The following is a 20,615-nucleotide window of genomic DNA, read 5'->3' as shown; positions in this document are numbered from 1 at the left end:
GAGATTTTCAGGAGAGTGTAAGAGGTTTGGCGGTGAGAGTGTTTTTTGCGTGTGTGAGATTTTTTGATATGAGAGGGTTTTTTGTGACGGTTACTTTTTTTCTTTTTTTTGTGTACGTGTGGGAAGTTTTTGAGAGATTTTTGGTGAACGTAAGTTTGTTTTTCTTTCAAGCGTGAGTTTTTGAGTGTGAGAGTTTTGTGCTTTGAGTGAGTGAAGGTTTTTTATGTGAAAGTTTTTTGGTGAGAATAAAAGTTTTTTTTCTTTCATGAGAGGTTTTTGGGTGAGTGTTTTCTGGCGAGTGTGATCTTTTGATTGTGTGAGTTTTTTTTAACTGCGTGTGCGATTTTTTTGTTTGTTTTTTAGGTGTGAGATTGTATTTGTTTTTGCTGAATGTGAGTTTTTTTTTTATGTGCGCATGAGAGCTAAATATTATTTGTGGCCCAAACGAAACCTTATAGATTTACAAGCTAATTTATTGGATGTGTGTACAGCCACACCGATCAATTAAGCGTTTTACCATTTGTGTGTGAGATGCCGTCTACTGTGTTTGCATTGCAGACAAAGGAGAGGCCGTGAACGGGGCAGTGGAGCTCACACGACATTTGTGTTTGATAAATGAGTCTGAGCTGCTCCCATGTGTGCTGTGGTACAAGCGGCTGCCAGAACAATAGCTACGTCAGAAACCGGAGATTAATGGTGGCTTTCCCTCTATGTCCCATCAAGTGAAGCTTCTGGAACATCTGCCGAATGACCACGTCGCCTTCTCCTTGAACGGGAAGTGACATATTCGTTTTTGCCACTTGATAGCACCACAGACAATTGATTGAGCCTTCATTGTATATCTGCGATGCTGTATGCGCTTTGCCTTCATTAGGAAGACAATTCATCACAGAAGAAAGTAGAATGACTAAGTCCGCCATATAGAAATGAAATTACATTACATTACAAAATACATTTACAACAATTAAATTTTTTTAAAGGTCTTTACGGACTTTGAAAATAATACAAACAAATTTAAATACTATATTGACAGAGAGCAAGAACAATGGATAATACAAAAACATAACAGTGTACCAGTATTTCTGTGTTTACAGTAAACAAATCCTGTTTTCCCCCAAACTAACTTATCTCACAATCCACAAAAAATCATGCTCAAAGATGTCCATTATAAACCAACCAACACCCGTGACTTATAGGTGTAAAAAAAAAAAACATGCATTAATATTCAGCAAAAATGAAAAATAAAAACAGGCTAAGCTAAAATACTTTGTTTCATTATTTTTTATTAAGGTCAAACTTAATAGTGTACTGCCACCTAATGACGACCAGTTGTATTACACTCAAAATGAACATGAGACATTTGAACAAATTCACAGCCGCGTCAACCTACGGAAAGGTAAAAAATAAAATTACTTACTCTAAAATCCAGAATTTCCTCGCCGTACATTGTCCAACAGCAGAGCCCAGGGCATTTTTTCGCTTTTGGTTAAGCTTTAAATCCATCCGTGTCGTGTCTGTCGTAGCAGCTAGCTAGCTAGTGCTTCGGTAACACCTGTGAGGGTTCCGTCTTCCCGGTCCAGCGTCCAAATTTGTTTGGTCTTTTCGTGCTAGTTCCTCGTCAGAGACCAACAGCGAAATAATTAATGACAAGGGCGTTGATACACTGACAAGAGGGACTTTATCGATTGTTTGTTTAACATTTTAATACAATAATACCAATACTCATTAGCCGGATAAACAATACCGTTCACGCAAACACTTCCGGGTGACGCGTCTCGAAAAGCGCGCTTCACACGAGGCTGCGCGCTCCTCAAATACGTGTTACGTTACTTGCTTTGCCATTCAATCATTCCAGTGATACACGCGACAATATGAAAATTCTGACTGAACATTCGCTTTTAACGGCAATACATTATACGCCTCAGGTGTTTGACCTCTTTGCCAACCAGCTGAAAACAGCCTACTGTACTAGACTGGGCTAAGAGCTTTTTAATTGTCCCACAGTGAAAGCAGCTTTTCAATCTCTGTGGCTGCTGGCAAGGGGAGCATCATTCCCTCTCAGACAGCCTCAAGGCCTTACCTCATTGCCACACTGTCCCTGACCTCTTCCTATAAACCTTATTTGACTTTGTTGGGCACATGACACTGTTTACTGGATGCTAATCTCATCACAGGCACTCTCAGATGAATCACTGTCACATGCGAGCTTTGGATGAGAATTGATGGAGCACTGAAGAATCAACTGGTCTGTAATGCAGGAGCCTTGCTGAGAAATGCATGTAATATGGTTAAAGTTATAGAAGGTAGAGTGGATATGGTATCAACAATGCAAGTGGTGAGAATATCAAGGCAGACGGCTCCCTCTGGTGTCCACAGCTGTTGGTTGAAGGAAATGTAGTTAAGGCAAATATCATTACAAAGTTTATTCAAATTAACAATCACAATTTTGTGATATATATTTCTAGTATGAAATGCTAACATTAGTCAAAAATGTCCACACACTTTGGAACGTAAAGGGGAAAACTGGAGGAAGTAAACAAATGTGATAGATGCTGCTATTTTCTTCTGCTTGATTTTATTAACAATTTAATCGGGAGTACAATCAGAAATCCTTAAAACAGGAACAAATATTGTAAAACGTTTTACCAAAATGTATTATAATAAAAGACGTTGCATTATTATAACAACAGTTGTCCATTACGCCGGTAAAAAAAATTGAAAACATGATGCAGTTTGTAGCTATACAATCAACCTCTAAAATGTTTAATTAAGATCCAGTGGGGGGTTCTAAAGAGTCAAACCAAACAACTGATTGATTAATTAAACATAACAAAAGCACTTTTGTCCACACTGCATAGTTTCTACACAATTAGCACACAGTGAGCCACTATGCAGTCAAAATGATACCTGTTGAGTTTGCCAGGCTAATTACGGCGACACTAGCTGCTCGAAGTGCCACTGCTGTGTGGAATGCCGCGTGCAAGGGCGCAGGATGAGGTCTCCCGCACCCGAGGGGGCGCCGACTTCCTTGGACGGAATGCGTCCGTCTTTCACAGCCTCCGCACACAACTGGGACTTTCGGTGGAGCAACTGGCCACTCAGCTGGAAAGGACCAAAGGCTTGCAGACTTGGAAGTGATCTCAAAAATATACTGTGACATTCTGTAATCAATACATTCCTTTTCTACCTTTATGAACGTCCACTGTAGCCTGTCGCTGATTGGCCGCTGACACTGGGAGAGGACCACCTGCTCTCCGACGGCGTCCAAACACAGAGCCCCCGCGGGACCCCATCGCACTTCGCCCTCGGAGTTGAGATCGCAGTGCTGTGTAACGACCTGCAGGGTTATCTTTGTGGCCTACATCTTTCAGGCGGCGCTGGAGGAGACTGTTGCCATGGTTACCTGCCTGCCTGTGCCGCTGCATGGCGCTAGGATCATGGATCCGAGATGCACCCCTTCACCCGGGATGTGGTCGACACAGCCACCAACTGCGACGTTGTATAGCTTGAAAAAGACGTAAACATGACAGGTTAGGATAAGTCACATGCATTCTCTTAAAAATGTTGAAATGTTATAAATATTTTCTCATGTACTGTATTTTCATAGAACAACACTTAAGAAATGCCACTTTGCCACAATGTAAAGTCATGAGTGTACAGCTTAATGGTATAACAGGGTAAATTTTGTAACCCCTTAAAATAAAGATATACTGTAATTTAAAAATAAATATAATAAAAATAAAATAACAAAAATAAAAACAATGTCAAGGTCCAACTAAATTTCAAGCAGGTCAAGTCATTAAGTCATGCGAGTATAGTTACACATGAGTCTCTTTGCTCTTAGTATTTGTACTTGTGTTGAACATACACATCATAGCCTTGAATGCTATGTCGTATGTCAATGTTGCCACCATATTGGATGTGGCAAATGTTGATGAAGCCTAATACATTTACTGCTCGGGGATGTACCGACCATTTTAGACTCACAGCCAGATCTCACAAGATGAAGACTAAAAAATTAGTTTGATTTTTACTTGAAATATTTTAGATTTTTTTTAACCACAAATTGTACTGTTTATATATTTGGGAATTATGTATGCATTAGATTTATGTATGTGTGTGTATTCATACTACCTCGCCCGAGAGTCCTGGTCTATCCTGCGGAATGTAAAGTTGTGGATGGATGGTTGACAGGTACCAGTGGAAGTCCCTACAGCCCAAAGTCATCTTCAACTGTAGGCGCTCGGTAATATTAGGCCTCTCAGACTGCACATAATAAAACAAATTTTTGTACATTTTGTACTGGTGTGCTCTTTCTGACTTATATCACTTGACACACACACACCTGCCTAATAAAATGAGCCAGCGTGTCCCGCCTGTAGAAGATATTGCGGTATGAGTCCATCCACGTGTCAGCTATGCGGATCTTGTTCCTCTCAAGCTGCTCCTGGTCTTGGAAACGGGAAGGGAGGCGGGGGAGGTGGTGGTCTAGGTGGGCCACTCGGGAGCAGGGAACCACCTCCATGGAGCCTCCGCACAACCACACCTTGGACAGCATTAGCAATAACAGCAGGATAAGGTTTCCTTTTCCTGTTTGAGTCTCTATAACACTTGAAAGAATGTGAATAGTGTTTTTTTGGGTTCTACATGCGGCACAAATTCACATTGAATTCATCACAGGCCACATTTCCTCAAAATGGGGTTTAATGGTCAAATAATATTTCTTGTTATGTTGATTCATGGTGAAAAGCAAAACATTCCTAGACCATTACTTGCGCACAACATCTTGGCGAAAGGCAACTGGGTCACCCAAGCGCAGTAAAAAACTTTTAACGGCTTGACTCCTATTTCTTCATGCCGATTTCATGATTTAGCTGGCTCCAAAACAAAAACTAATAATACTTCACTTACCCTGATTGACAGCTCAATTTGTTCCCCTCCCCACAGTAGAATCCCAGGATCAAAGGCTCCCACATTATGGAAGAAATGTCTGTCAACAGCCAGAACTCCGCCTCCTAACGCTGGACTCCTATTGCAGTCAGAATCAAAACAGGATGAAGTAATCGCAGCACAGAGGATTGAGAAAAACATTCCATTATGGTGTTAAAACGTCTGTACAACGGAAGTTCAACTTCGGGCTGTAGTCAAGGCACAAAAAGGCCATAACAGATGCTGCAAACTCACAGTACGGGTTCAATCGCCAAGTCTGAGTCCCCATCCAGCAGTTGCGGTTTGGACTCCCAGTAAAAGTCCAGATTCCAGTTGAAAACTCCCCACACTGGCCACCGGGTGGCGTTGTACTTGAAAGTCTCCCCGTGGATCACATCCATGATGGGAGAAACTACTCTGGTCCTGCATGAAGACACACCACATCCATGACGTGTGTGCCTGCGTCTAATAACACGCCGTCTTTTATTACTCTCAGCTCTGGTTAGCATGTGTTTGAAATATTTCCATCATGTGGTATAAACGAAGAAATGCCCGAGACAAAAGATGGAGAGCAAAAGAGGAACGTGCGCTATCATGTGACCATTTCCAGACCAAAGAGCCGCCTAATTGGACGTCTAATTGGAGCCATACTGTAACTATGTGGGCCAAATCATGAGGACAACATTCCCTGTTGTGGAGCATTTGTTTTACATTCTACTAGTGCACTGAAAGGTCCATGTACAATACTAGTATGTTCTTTGTTCTCACTAGTAAAAAAATAATAATAATAATTAGCGTATTTGTGAAATTACTAGCGCACACTAGTTGCACGGCGAAGGACACTTCGACAGCAATTTTTTCTCAAATTGGCTGCAGTATAACATTCCAGCACACTAGTACAAGTACTAGTGTTGCACTAGTAGATTGACTAGATCTCACTTTTAAGGTTTTTTTTTCCAATCGTGCTTTCTAATACTGTACGACATTTCTGTGAATTAGTAGAATGACATTTGTGCACAAAAGTAGAAGAACAAGGGATCACTAGTAAAACGACTAACATTTTGTTTTCCGCAACTACTGCCTCCCACTACTCAATGACATATCTATGCACTAGTAGATTAACTGCACACTAGTAGAAAAAAAAAATTAGTAGTGAGGCAAAACTGTGCATAAATTGACATCTGCTTATTACTATAGTACTAATTAGTGGCATTTTATGTCTCTAGTAGTACTAGTAGCATGCAGTTGTAAACTAGTGCAAATGCACTTCTACTAGCGTGCCCCAGTCATTCTACAAGTGAACCCTAGTTGTTCTACTAGTTCGCAGAAATGTCATAGAGTAGTGGACAAATGTCATTGTAAGATATAGATGTTCTACTAGTGCAACCAAGTTGTTTACTAATGTGCCGAATGGTTTTACTAGTGAAGACAAAGAGTGTACTAGTAGATGGATTATTCAGCCCACTAGTAAAATACTGAATAAATGCTCTAATGGTTTGCCATATTCTGTTTGTCAATTGGTGAGGCCAACTATAATTAGCTTTATGTTCTCCTGGAGTGGATCTGAATACATTATGATAAGGACACCAGTTTGCTGTTAAAACAGCGACGGAATGTTATCATGCAGGATTAACACCGCTCTTACCTGTCCTGGGCCACCCTCTCCAGGAGTGGTTCCAACCAGCCATTATGACATTCGCAGTGAGAGTCCATGAACACCAGAACCTGCCCCGAAGCTCTGGATGCACCCAGGTTACGGCACCCCCCGACCCCGAGCCGCTTAGTGCTGCGAATCAAATGCACCCCATCCAGACGGGATACGTATTCACTGAGCATAGTCTTCAAGTGATCTGGAAAGACAAGAGGTGGAAATGGATGGATGGACGTGAAGATATGATAGTGTATGAGCAGTTGGATGGACGGATGTATAGATGGAGACAGTGTTTTGTTGGGTGGATCACTTTATTGCCAATGTGTTTGTTTGTTTACTAGAATTGAATTATTATTAATTAATGGATGACTGGATGGGAAGAGGGAGGTTGGAGAGTAGGATGGATGGATGGATGGTTAAAGACAAGTGAGTGGATGGATGGATGAAGAAGAGACAGATGGAAGGATGGGAAGATAGATGATGGACAGTAGGATGGATGGATGGTTATAGACAAGCGAGTGGATGGATGGATGGATGGAAGGAAGGAAGGATGATGACAGTAGGATGGACGGATGAATGAATGACTGGATGGATGGATGGATGGCTATAGCCAAGTAGTTGGATGATGTTATAGGCAAGTGGATGATGAAGGATGACTATAGACAAGTAGATTGATGAATGTTATAGTCATGAGGATGATAGATGGATGGATGGCTGTAGACAAGACAGGCGGATGGATGAAGGGACAGATGAAAGGATGGATGGCAGGATGGATGGATGTAGAGGTAGATGAATGATAAACTGATGGATGGACAGAATGCTTGGATGCTGGATGGATGGATGGGTGGACGGATGGCAGACAGATGGATAGATGATGCATGTGGGCCACACATGCATGCATGAAGGCCATCCAACTGGCAGACATACCATGTGTACTGAGGTCGTCCACTAGGAGGAGCTCCAGTAAGAAGGATCTGGGTGTTGTGTTGAGGACGCTGTGCAGAGTGCGTAAAAGTGTGGACCAAGCCTCGTCGTGAAAGCAAATCACCACGCTGGCAGAAGGCAGCGATTCACTGTACTGCTCGCCAAGACACCTGTCACAAAATAATCCGTCACACTACTAATTACCCACACCGAAAAAGTAGACTTCAGTGCTTTTGGTTTCGAGCGGACTCACTTGGGATGTCGCGTCTCGGGCAGTGAGCGATACAGCGAGATCTGGCTGCCTTCTTCACTCTCCGCTCCTTCTACCACACGACCGGACAGAAATTCCTTCCTCGCCGCTGGCAAGAGCACCTTGTAATTCCACTTCTTGTGCGGCAGGTCCTTTGCACCCTGCGTGGACGCCACGAATAAAAGCTGGTCCTCTTTAAGCGAGTTAATGGGGACGAAGTCGGGTACGAGCTCCGATGCTGCGTCTCCGATCAGCTCCAAATCGTCCGGTGGACCGAAGGTCTTCTGGAAGGGACGGCGTGGGGCGCCAACAAGTTTCTGGTGGGAGCGATGTTCCCCTCCGTGGAAAAGATCAGAAACTATCAGCAGGAGCAAAGCGAATCCGAGAAGCAGCAACCATAAACACAGCATCCTCCGGTGTATGCCCAACAGCCCCATGTTAGAAAGAGGCACCAAATTCTAGCCCAGTTCAATCCTGACTTCCATGCTGACATTTAGTCCGTCCAAAACAGTAACCTGGAATGCACCAGGCACATTTGTATCCATTAAACTGGACGAGCAGGTTGTCAAGAGCCCCAAAAACTCCAAAACAGCGGACTTGATAGCTTCTCATCGAGCACACCCCGCGGTCCTAAAGCCTGCACATATTTGGCTCCTCCACTAATACGTTCAACATGTGCACATCCACCTGCTGCTCCTGTCAACACAAAGGAACTATAAAAGATGAGAAGCGTGGGCAAAATGAAAATGCTCTTTAAAAAAAAAAAGGGTAGAATGTTCCACACAATTGCATTTTCCAATACAGTAAGTAACTGTAATTTATATACGGTACAGTAAAAACCTAACAAATTATATGCTAGATTTTTTACAGTAATTAACTGAGATTTTACAATAATTAGCTGGCAACGTTTTTTTGCCAGTTATTTACTGTCATTTTTTTTACAGTGTTAAAACGTAGATTGTACCCAAGATTTTTCATTTTTGTTTTTGAACCAGGGAGCATTAATAAAAATGGCATATTCCCCATCCAATGGCATTATTGATGAGATTTTATAAAATGTAAGCTAGCAAGAATCATTTATGGTGAATAGTGTATCTTCTGGCAGCATAAGAACAACCAAAAATAAACATGTAAGTAAATATAAGTACATGTAAGTTATATACTTTGTTTTATCTGCATTAATATCAGAGTATTTCTTTACACAAGTATTTATAAGTAATTAATCCTACCTTGTTTTTTGTGTTGTATAATTGTGTGGAATTGCTCAATACGAAAACAGTGTCATCATTTTTATGCTGGTTTCATTTTAATGACATTTGGAAGAGCATTGTGGAATAGTGTCTGACTCATAGGTCAAAGGTTGACGGTTCTAATTTCGTCTCTGGTATGTTCTCCCTGCGCTTGCTTACTTTTCCTTCGATAATTCAAAACATTTGCGTGATACTTTCATTGATGACACTAATGTAAATGGTGAGTGTGAATGCTTGCTTGGCTGGCGACCAGTCCAGGGTGTACCCCACCTCTCGCTCAAAGTCAGCTGGGATAGGCTTCAGCTCACCCATGACCTTTAGGAGGATACGCAGAAAATAAAAGAAGAGTAGACTGTGAATAATTTGTTTGAGCACAACTTTTACAACCCTGTCTTTAAAATAGTTGACATGACTGAACAATGACAACATCCCATTTCTTTGTGTGTGCCAGCAACAAACCACCCACTCGTGTCATGTGCGCATGACAATCTTGGTGTTTGGTGGTAGCCGGGCTCACAGGCTGCAGGCCATCTGTCGGTGCTGGAAAAGAGCGGTGATGGAGTCCAGTTCGGATCTGGGTCTTGGCGGTTTGGGAGTTCATCTGGATGGAGGGAAAGAGCATGGAAAATCATCAAAAGCTCTCGGTGAGATTTAGAGGGTTATAGCACTGCCTGGTGGCAGTAAAAATATTTTTATGAGATTTTTCTTTCTTTTCTTTTTTAAAATTATTTTTGGGGGTATTTTTAACCCCTTACTCGACTCTGAAATAGTGAACATTATTATTATTTTTTTTTTTTTTTACATATAGTCTGTTTATATATATATATATATATATATATATGTATATTTATTTATTTATTTATTTATTTTTGATGATTGGCTGATTGACATTTTTACGCAGGATCCATTTTAAAATACTGTCGGAGGTCAGATGAAATTAACTGATGGCGTACGTTCCACGACAGTTTTATGCATGTTGGTCGATGTTAGTGCAGACTCACCTTCCGCATTTCGGACCAAAGCTCACGTCCCTTCTCCGCTCGGGATGACAGGGGCGGCATGTCCTCTCATGTTTGTGATTACAGCGAAGAAGGGGAAGGAACGAAGAGGACATCTGAGGAATACACACAGGGTTAATAAGTAGGAGTTCATTTCTGTGTGAACGTGCAATCTCGGCTGATGTAGCGCGTCGGGATAATTGTTCTTTCTTGGAAGGAGCAAATGTGGTGGGGGAGAAGAAAGAGAGGGTGGACCCAAATGAGAGGCCTGCGTGGTGGATAAGAGAAGGGGTCAGCGGAGGTCAGTTCCATGTGTTCTGGTGGGAACGTGTTCATAGGGCAGATGAAAAGTTCTTCATGCATTTCCAAAAGCAAACACTCCCATATGTCTTCTGCTTGAGCCAAAATACGCTGAAGTGAAGTTTCCCCTGCCAGTGCGTAGCAGAAAAGGAGGCACACACACACACACACACACACACACACACACACACACACACACACACACACAGAGAGAGGAGGAATGTGTCTGCATTCCACCTCTTGTTCAAAAAAACACTTCATGTGCCCAATGAGAGGAAAAAGACACCTTTAATGTAAGGCCTGTGAACCTAACATGCAAATCAGTTTCATTTCATGTCAAAATGTGCCCTGTGATTGGCTGGCAACCAATCCAGGGTGCAACCTTCCTTGCTTTAGAAATTAGATAGATGGATTGCCATTGCTATTATCTTTTATCTCGTTAAATGAGAGCCAGCAAAAAATAATGAAATTTTATTAGTAGTAGTTTTGTTAAGCAGAATCATTATACAGTTGGATCTGATTAGAAGTGCTGTTTTTGTTGTTGTTGTATTCTTTAGAATTATTATTCTGCAATATTAATTCATTTGTCAGATAATTTCATTGTTTTTAATTTGCCAATAACAGAAATAAAATAACAGAATTTTTTTTTTTTTTTTACCAAAAGTCAAAAATAACTTGTCTAATGAAATGATGCATTGTGTGTTAGAAAACATGAATCATAAGATTTGAATTTGGGATGTTGTGTCTGCTCTTTGGGGATTTTTCAGTAGGCTGTAAGAGCAAAAATAATGAAACTAGGCGGTGTCAAAATTAGTGCGTTAATTTTGGGTTAATTTAAAGTTCCTTTAACGTCACTAATTTTTAGTAACACGCGATTAATGACCGCCCCTTACTTGGAAATCCTGTACTGGAGGAATTCCAGTCTCAACGCAGCAGTCCACATCAAAATTTAGCAGCAATAAATTTAATAATAATGCATATATTTGTGGAGACTGGGGTCTAGTTGTATTTTACAATTTTAAAAATGAGCAGATTTTCGCAAGTTACTTCATGTTAAAGGTTAAATAGCTCGTAATATGAAAAGAAAAATGCACCAATGTCTTACAAATGCAATTTTGCCATCTAGTGGCAGAAAAATGAACTCAACACAAATCAATATCACACTTGTTTTTTACAGTACAGTGCATCTTTTTAATTTTAACTCACTTTTATGAATTATTATGAAATTACTGTATTAATGACTACAAGATGCAACCATATTTCTATTAGTTTATCATTTTTTTCCCAATTTTATGTTAGTAAGAGTATGAAAACTTAGAAAAATAATATTTTATTGTACATTTAGAACAAGATGTAAAATGTGTGATTAACCGTGAGTTAACTATTGAAGTCATGCCGATTGACAACCCTAAATGAAAGAATACAAAATCGAAAATGAGAGATAATTATAATTATTAGGGATGGGCGAGTACTGATACCAGATTTCGGAGACCGATACCTCTTGTGTCCGTTTTACAATCAGGGTCTAGAAATTGGAAATTGGTGGCATCTAACTATACATCTCCTTGCGCTTGTCCTCATTAGGGTCACGGGTGGAGTCCAACCACTCCAGGCTGACTTTGGTCTGCTTGCCAGCCAATCACAGGGCACATACAGACAAAGAAGCCTTCACATGCAATCATGATGGCGCCCCACTAGTCCACTTTGCTGCTTTATCTTTGACCTTTAAGATGGGAATGAGTTTGTGCAAAGACCTCGTGAGGGGTAACGATGATGGCAATCACGTTGGATGACACACACTTCGTACACTTTCCTTCTGCTTTTGGGTGGCTGTGGCGCAACAAGCTCCAAGCCCATCGTTGGGTCAGTGTGGGTAAAGTCAAATCACTATCCCGTGGATAGCGTCACACAAGGTTACACCCCAAACACAAAGCAGAGAGAAGGCAATAACATTTATGCAATTGGAAGGAGTGGGGTTTTTATTACTTCATTCAGTAAGTCACATTGTAGCCGATTTCTGATTCTGAGTATTAGTAAATTGAGTTTAGCATGTTTCTGAGAAAGAAATTGCTCGTAGAAGACACGCCTTTGTTGTGTTTTGCACCCCTATGTCTAAATTTGACATCCTAATCAATAATTTTCGTCCACTTATCTATCCTTCACTTATAGCTTTACATTGAGGATTCTTCTTTAGAGGTGGACAGAAGAAAAGAGGAAGAGGACGGACCTCACTCCTCATGACTTCCTTGCCTCACGCACCCTAATGAGGGATGAGATGCGTCTCGTTAACAGACGTCACATGTCTATGTGCTCACCAGCACCAGATTCAATTATTGCACACAAGCGCACAGACGCGCAAATCGCAGCGGGACGAGCAAGGGAGAGGGAGAAAATCACGCCTGAGCTCACATCCACTCAACCACAGAGGGAATACTTTATTTTTATTTTTTTGGGAGAGATGGGAGGCTTGAAATATATTTTTCTTCTAGCATGCATCAGCTTCGTTTATCAAGCGGATGGACGCAAAAGTAAGATGTGGAATTTGCCAACTTTTTATTAGTTATTGTATTTAAATACTCTTAATTTTAACTAGTGTTCTGGCACAAAGTACTTGAAATGTTTGCTATTTTACTCACTCTGATGATGTCCTCAATCAGCTCACTGTGGCACTCGGGAGTCTCATGAGTTTCATTAGCTGAGGCTCCACTGAAGACAATTCACTGATTCGTTTTCACTTCCTAAAAAACAAGCAATTCTGTCAATAAATAGAATGTAATCATTGACATGATGTTACAGTTAATTTAATGTATATAAATGTATATGAACACACATTTTAACCCTTGGTACACATTGTGTGTATTTAAAGATTTCAAGTTGGTTCTCAATGCTAAATATTTATAGGATAGTAAAACAATTGTGTGGATATTACTTGTTTATAGAGGATGAACACATTACATTTTTTAAAAATATATATATAATTTAAATACACCCTGGGTTGGTTGCCAGCCAAGCACTTTCTCACCTATGGACAATATAGAGGAGCGGTGTTAAACTCATTTATGTCGTGACGGTTTCCCTCTGAGGGCCATTTTGTAAATGTCTGATCGTTTATATTAACACATACACAACAAATTGATGGATTAACTACTTTTGTAATCAGAAGCCAGTCATTTATTTTAAAAAGAGGATTGGTAACAACAACAAAAATGCATGCAATATCTCAATGTTACTAAGAAAGAAGCCAATTTGCAATTGTAGTATTTTAGCAAGAAACATGAAGTCGCCTTTGCGGGCCGCATAAAATGATATGGCGGGCCAGATTTGGCCCCCCGGGCCTGGAGTTTCACACCAGTGGTTTAGAGTCTCAAATGCATGCAAAGAACATGTTAAGTCCACACGGGAAAGCCTGAGCTAACTGAGACACATATTTACTGTATACCATGCTACCAAAAAAAACAGAACAAAAAGTTAAAATAAAAATATATGTATTTATTTAACTATTTAGAGAATATGTTAAAATAAAATGCACCTAATTTGAAATCACTTTTTGCTGATTTATGCAGAACATTTGCTTTTTTTTTTTTTTTTTGCCTGAGCAACCTCTATCTGTTTCCTTCGCTAGCATATGCTGACATGTTCCCGCACAAGCACCCCCCCACAGGAAAGTCCCCCTTCCCCATCCCACCCATCCCAGGCTGGAATCCCGACAGCATCCCATGGGACGACTACCTCTACCCGCCCATAAAACCCAAGCCTAAGGAGCTCATGCACAGACGAGGTAAATTCAAGTTCTTTCCTGTACCAATATTTACATATCTTACATTGCTATTTAACACTTTCTGTAAATTAATTCGAATAAAAAAAAATTATTTTTATGACACTATGTTGAACCTATGCCACAGGAGGCAAACCCACAGTGCGCCTCACCAGCGACAGCCCCGCGCTCAACGGTTCCATCGTCTCATTCACGGCCAAGCTGGAGTTTCCCCCGTGCCAGAAGGAGGACGACAGTGGGGACCTCGTGTGGGATGAGCACTGTGACGACGGTACGGAGCTGGAGGCCTCAGGTGCTGCCAAATGGGACCCACCAGGCCTTCATAACCATTATTTTTTTTATTATATACTTATCGTATTTGGAGTCAAATTTGAGCAATACAGTAAATCGATACATCAAATGTAATGTTTTTTTTTTTTTTTTTTTGATGTCGTGACGTAAAATTTACAGTATCTCTTGTCTTGGAAAGACAAAAGGTGCTAAATTAGGCTTGGCACTGGGGCAGCGAACAGGGTACATATATTGGTACCCTTACAATTTGTACCATTTGTAGGAAAATATGTAGTGTAAATATTTGCCTACAAAAAGTTACTGTCTAGGTCAGGGATGGGCAAACATGCTTCCTCTATCACACCTCCTCAATTTTAAGTTGTAATATCACCATTCACCCCTAGATGGCAGACATTACCTCATAGCACTTCTACAGGTTCATCTCCATAAAAGAAGAAGAACATAGTGGTTTGTTTGTTTGTTTTTAGTATATTTTGGGGCTTTTTAGCCTTTAATCGATGTCGTGAGCCATGACTTATTTTGTAGCATTTTAGAGTCACTTCAATTATTGCAGACTCTTTCATCACGGAGACGGAAATAATTGGGATGTTACTTTTTCACACTCACGTCACAGTCCAGGTATGATGATAATATAAACACATCTAAAGGTTAATTATTAAAACTACAAAGGTACATAAACAACAGAGAACCGTTGAGAGTTCGTTGAAAGTACATAAAGTGCACTAAGTTTCCTTATCAATGATCTTGATTAATATTACTAATGTTTATTTCTTTAAAAAGACTTTCTAACCATAATCAGTACATATTCATACCTAGGGGTTCAAATGTGAGCCCTGCAAGGTACCTTGGAGAAGAAAGATTGACGCCAACGGTACCTTTTTTTTTGTTCGGACTCCAAATCACAAGATTGCGCTTTGCTACATTGCAGCGAATGGCCAAGTGCGCTCGGGCTATGTGTACAACTGGACATCCTGGCTGGACGATTACGGCTTTGGCAAATGTACGGATGCCACCAAATGCAACGTGTTCCCTGACGGGAAGCCCTTCTCTCAGAGCAACGACTGGAAACGCAAGAACTATGTTTACGTGTGGCACACAATGGGTGAGACGCCTCCAAACACGTCATCGAATGCATTTCACAATCATAGCAAGCATGCAGTGATCATGCCAGGACTGATAACTAACCTCCCCTTTCACTGCCATTGACGGCTATAGACGTCAAAGATGCATATTAATTGGGTAGGCAGGGAATGGGTTAAATAATGTTTGTTTTTTTTCTCTCGATCCAGGACAATATTTTGAGACATGTGACGGACACTCCTCCAGTCTGACCCTCAACACCTCCAGTATCCCTCTAGGAGCAGAGGTCATGGAGGTCATGGTGTACCGTAAACGTGAGCGTAGGAAGTACAGTCCCTTGAGTACTGACAACACCGTTTTCTACATCACAGGTAGAATACACGAGCAGATATCCACTCATATTTTTTTGTCTAATTGAGATTTATTCATGAATGCTCTCTGTGCTTGTTAAGATATGATCCCAGTTACGGTGGACATCTCCCAAAAGTCTGCGGTCAACCAGTCGGCCAAGAACGTGTTCTTCCGAGGTGACGATGTGGTCTTTCGGGTGCATCTCCACGACCCCAGCGGCTACCTGAAGACGGCGGCGGCCATCGACTACATGTGGGACTTCCGGGACGGCAACCAGGTGGTGACCCACCGCGACGTGACCACGCACGCCTACAACACGGTGGGCAACATGAGCGTCAAGCTGGTGGTGGAGGCGGCGTTTCCGGCCGAGTGCCCGCCTGCTGCCGCCACGTCCACGCCGACAATGTCCACGCCAACACTACCCCCGACTGGTAATAAAACAAAAATGATTGCTAATAATTGTCCTTGGTGGTCATATTTGTATTCCGTCTCTAGAGCGTCTCACGTCGCCTCCACCAGCCATGAGGACGACGAGCACCCAAGGTGAGTTTAGAAATGCCAATGCAGCTAATTTGCATGTCCCATGACTTCATGTCATCACGCCACTTCTAATCTTGCCACCATCCTCAGTGATATCCAGCTCATCTCCTGTCACCATGACAACGGGCTTACCCACCACAGAAGTCCTTCCGTCCATTGATCCCAGCGTGACCCCAGAGTCGACCCCCTTTGCTCTGCGCGTGCTCGAGGGCGACAGGTGTTTCCGCTACGTGCACGGAATCTTTGTGGGTAACATCAGCATCATTGGTAGGTGTCAGGCAGAAGCTTTTTTTTTTTTTTTTTTTTTTTTTTTTTTGCTATCCATGTGGTCATATCTGAGAGCTGAAGACATTCCGAGCAACTGAGAACAAGAGTGGGCTAACTCTATACTGGTCATTTTTAATTGCAGAATTGAATACTGGCCGAAATCAAGGTGTAGTTCCAATTCTTACCAATAGAAGGCAGTCCATTTTTGTAATCAGCACTTTTCCTTATTCATCATGAGTGCAACACAAGGCCAATTCCCATTACCTAGAAGGCCTTGACCATGAAACCCGACAAATGAGGTTCAGAGCCTGATAGAAGACTTAGAAAGCAAGTTGTGTATTAGCTTGGATGCAAGTGCAATAAAAACTGAATCGAATCAAATCTTATTCATTTTAACATATATAAAAATATACCGATTTTTTTTTATTATCAAACTATTTTGGATTTGTCAAAAAGCTCAAATCTGAGGAAACCACAAATTATGTAAAAAAAAGAAAAGAAAAGAAAGAAGTAGTATGCAGAAGCAACCATTGCCATATAAATCATAAAGCCCCCAAGTTCTATTGCATCATAACATTTTAAACCACTCTCCTGCAACATGACAAAAAAATGGATGTAGCCCACTCTAGTTGTTATTGTCTCAATCATATTGGAGTCATTACCCAAGTCAAATTATCGTCAACATTTTTGAAGCAGTGCTATGCTTTTTCTTTTTCTTTTTTTTTATAATACTGCCATCTGGTGCTAAAGCTTATAATGTAAAATCTAATGAGACCCAATAAAAGAGCTGTACTGACTTCAGTACTAGTGTCATTGTAAAGTTTTTTTTCCCCTTCACCTAGTAGCCTCAGCTTTAGCTTTCTTAACATTTTCAAGCATGCAAACAACAAAACACAAATAAGCTAACTGAATTGCTCTATTATTCATTTTCTATGTCGGCTACTCATTCTCAAGTTCATATTATATAATTATGGAAAGATCATTTCATTTTTTTCACAGAGCCCAAGCGCCCACTAAAGAGCAAGGCCGACAGCCGCATTGTTGATGTGTTGGCTGCCAGAGTGACTAAGACTGACATCAGCTTCCTGGTGAAATGTCTCGGCAGGTGTGTATGTAACCTATACATGTCATTTACAGGCTCCCTCTAGTGGTACACAAAAGAATCATTGCCCAAATACTGTTCAGCTGTATTCGACTTCAAAGTTCAATACATTTGCATTTAATCTTTGTGAATTATTTGTTTACTTTTTTAATTTAGGTTTTTTTAAGTGATGTGCAATACATTTTAGTTTAACTCATTCACTGCCATTGACTGCTATAGACGTAAAACATTCATTTTAACTATTTTGATTAGTTTCTCATTTTTTTCTACTTTTGTTAACAAGACTATGAAAACCTAGAATTTTTTTATTGTACATTTAGAACTGATATAAAAGTTGTGATTGATCCTGAGTTATGCGATTATTTACAATTAAACATTTTAATCGTCTGACACCCCGGATTTTTAATGATCTTTTCTTCTTTTTTTCATTAGGGGCATCAAGCGATTACAATTTTTTAATTGTAATTAATCACATGACTTCACTAGTTAACTCACGACTAATCACTAATTTTATATCTGTTCTAAATGTACAGTAAAAAAAATGTTCTAGTTTTTCATACTCTTAACAAAAGTGGAAAAAATAATAAATAAATAGTTCAAATGAAATTTTGACGTCAATAGCCGTCAATGGCAGTAAATGAGTTAATGTTCCTATATTGAAGTATAGCGTTAATGTTACACTGGCTTACAATAATATTACAAAAATATACATATTTGAGAACCACTGTCTTACCGGTAAGTGTCTTTCCTCCTCTTCAGCGCCCCCACATCAGCGTGCACCATCGTGTCGGACCCCACGTGCACTTTGGTGCACAGCATCATGTGCAACGATGTTCCTCCTTCCGCAAAGTGCGAGGTGAACCTGAGGAGAACTTTTCCGCAGCCGGGGACCTACTGCGTCAACATCACGCTGGAGGACTCTCGCAGCTTGACCCTGACCAGCACCACCATCACCATCAACAAGTCCCAAGTGACCCCTGGTGAATAAGACAGAAAAAAGTTAGAGGAATCTGCTGGTTTGTAAGAAGTTAATGGACAATTTTCCCTCCGCTAGAGTCCAACAACCCTCATACTACTGAGGTGATCCTGTCCACAAGCGCCGTACTTTTAGCCTTCTTTGCACTGATTGCATGCATTGTTTACAGGTAAGTAATGTCATTTAGATCATTTTATATTACCATTCAAAGGATTGTGGTCTCTAAATGTCCTTAATTTTCAAGATTTTTTAATATATATAACAACATTTTTGTAAAGAAGATAACACTTAATTAATCAGAAATATGGGCAGAGAATACTAAGGTCAGATGTCAACATGGTGATGATGACACCATATCAAATATCTGGCAAAGAAGACCACTCAAGCATAGCATTTATCCCGTTTCCCACCTGCAAAATGACCCACAACAATACACATAACAGATATGGACAAACGGCTTATTTCCATTTTCACCTTCTGCTCTATTTTTCCCACTTTGACACGTTTGCCACTTACTGCTTTTTTTGTTTCCTCTTCCTTTTTGTTAAAGGGCGTTTCTGTTGTCTGGCTTTTGGTAAGGGTTGAACAACTTTGGGGCTGAAGTTCAGCCAAGTCAGTGTGTGTTTGTTTTTTCAGTTAGAGACTGTAGCTTTTTGAGTGGCTTGGTTCAGAGATGGAGCACAAGTTCGGTGCGGAAGTCAGAGAAAAAGCTTGGTCGGTTGCTGGGGTTGAGTCTTGGGGCATAAATTTGGTTGGGCGGAAGAGCTGGACCTGGATGATCAAATAAAAACAAGAAAAATGTACGGATTCATTCAAGTCAAATTTAGCTTGTGGCACTATGTTTAATTTTATGAATGTTACTTTACTCCTGGCAAATTTGTTACAACTGTCCCTGAGGGCATTAGCATAATGAGCTAGCTTGGCTTAAGCTAACAGTTCAAATATTACCATAAACAGCCTCAATGAAATATAGCGAAGTTAATGAGTTCATCTACCAAAAAAAGGGCTATGTAATCACAGTAATTTGAGAACAAAACACTTTCTTAGCTCACAATTATGTTTTCCCTCAAAAAGGAGAAGCAGGTGAAAGATTCTTCTTTATTGGAGCGTACATTTCAAAGTGACCCCCCCACCCCAAAAATTGAAATTAAAGGGAAAAAAAGGTGATGACTCGCAACACATCTTACGTCTCTTTTTTCCAGACGCTACAAGGTGTACCGGCCCATTCGTAGGTCGTGTTTGGAGGATGCCGGCAGCCGCGCTGGAGTTGCAGGCAACGTGATGCGCCTGAGGGAGGCGCTGTTTCGCCCAAATGAGGAGCGTCATCACTTGCTGACCGAGAGGCATCCCCTCTAAGTGCCCTTCTGTCATGCCACACAGTTAATGGTAAATCCATTGCATATAAAAGACGAGTATAAAACGCTACTAAATACTCGAGATGACATTAATATTCATATAAAAGTGTGTGTTGAGCGGTTGGCTCCATTGGAAATGGTGATTTACTCTACATTTATTTGAGGCGCTGTTCTTTTTCATCTATTAGCTCATGTCAGAGAGGAAATCACTGTGTATGTAATCATTTTGCAGGAATACATTATACATGTTTTATATTAAAAGAGTTTCTAACATTAAGTGTAAAGCAGCTAAACTTAGTAATTACGAACATGATGGACACTAATAAAAGCCGTCAACTAACAAATCCTTGTCAAGAAGCAGTTTAATAAGAACTCTCTCCACACGTCAGCCCCAGAGTTGTATGGCTGAATGAATTCAGTTATGATCATTCAAACAAAGTATATTTTACTTGATTTGCCAATGAGAACATGCGGTACTTCTAGAAATTCAACCTGTGACAGCGCTTTCATGAAAAACTTGAAATTTGAGCATTCGTTCAATAAAGACATTTTGGCGTCCATCTTGGTCTATTCATT

General features: G+C 40.7%; 3 protein-coding genes across 7 annotated transcripts in view; 1 reads left to right on the top strand and 2 right to left on the bottom strand.

Annotated features, from left to right (window-relative positions):
- The window catches only part of satb1a (SATB homeobox 1a), a 61,064-nt gene extending 59,123 nt beyond the window's left edge, over positions 1-1,941 (bottom strand). For all 4 annotated transcript variants that reach the window (XM_077547921.1, XM_077547919.1, XM_077547917.1 and 1 more), the window contains exon 1: positions 1,418-1,941. The gene's annotated coding sequence lies outside the window, so the exon portion shown is untranslated. The remainder of the gene's footprint in view (positions 1-1,417) is intronic.
- A 529-nt stretch (positions 1,942-2,470) lies between these two features.
- On the bottom strand, positions 2,471-20,039 carry LOC144036933 (polypeptide N-acetylgalactosaminyltransferase 15-like). Of its 2 annotated transcripts, XM_077547927.1 has the most exons (16): positions 19,872-20,039; positions 19,201-19,455; positions 18,442-18,685; positions 12,939-13,040; positions 10,006-10,118; positions 9,471-9,605; positions 7,758-9,319; positions 7,508-7,674; positions 6,575-6,779; positions 5,185-5,352; positions 4,912-5,029; positions 4,346-4,546; positions 4,135-4,266; positions 3,404-3,505; positions 3,188-3,325; positions 2,471-3,102 (listed from the first exon to the last, which is right to left on the bottom strand). In XM_077547927.1, exons 7-16 carry the CDS (start codon positions 8,189-8,191, stop codon positions 2,929-2,931), a joined length of 1,839 nt encoding a protein of 612 aa, XP_077404053.1. In that variant the 5' UTR covers positions 8,192-9,319; positions 9,471-9,605; positions 10,006-10,118; positions 12,939-13,040; positions 18,442-18,685; positions 19,201-19,455; positions 19,872-20,039; the 3' UTR covers positions 2,471-2,928. The 2 variants fall into 2 exon arrangements, with proteins under 2 accessions (XP_077404053.1, XP_077404052.1); XM_077547926.1 differs by having other exon boundaries at positions 2,471-3,325.
- gpnmb (glycoprotein (transmembrane) nmb) lies at positions 12,687-20,599 on the top strand. The gene is made up of 12 exons (XM_077547928.1): positions 12,687-12,830; positions 13,925-14,080; positions 14,205-14,348; positions 15,297-15,470; positions 15,658-15,819; positions 15,901-16,230; positions 16,295-16,342; positions 16,430-16,606; positions 17,606-17,711; positions 18,468-18,688; positions 18,763-18,853; positions 19,887-20,599. Exons 1-12 carry the CDS (start codon positions 12,761-12,763, stop codon positions 20,038-20,040), a joined length of 1,833 nt encoding a protein of 610 aa, XP_077404054.1. The 5' UTR covers positions 12,687-12,760; the 3' UTR covers positions 20,041-20,599.
- The last annotated feature ends 16 nt before the right edge of the window (positions 20,600-20,615 follow it).

Source organism: Vanacampus margaritifer, chromosome 17 (assembly GCF_051991255.1).
Source record: "Vanacampus margaritifer isolate UIUO_Vmar chromosome 17, RoL_Vmar_1.0, whole genome shotgun sequence".
Lineage (NCBI taxonomy): Eukaryota > Metazoa > Chordata > Actinopteri > Syngnathiformes > Syngnathidae > Vanacampus > Vanacampus margaritifer.
The sequence above is the reverse complement of the archived record's forward strand: the minus strand, read 5'-3'. Positions and strand labels throughout refer to the sequence as shown.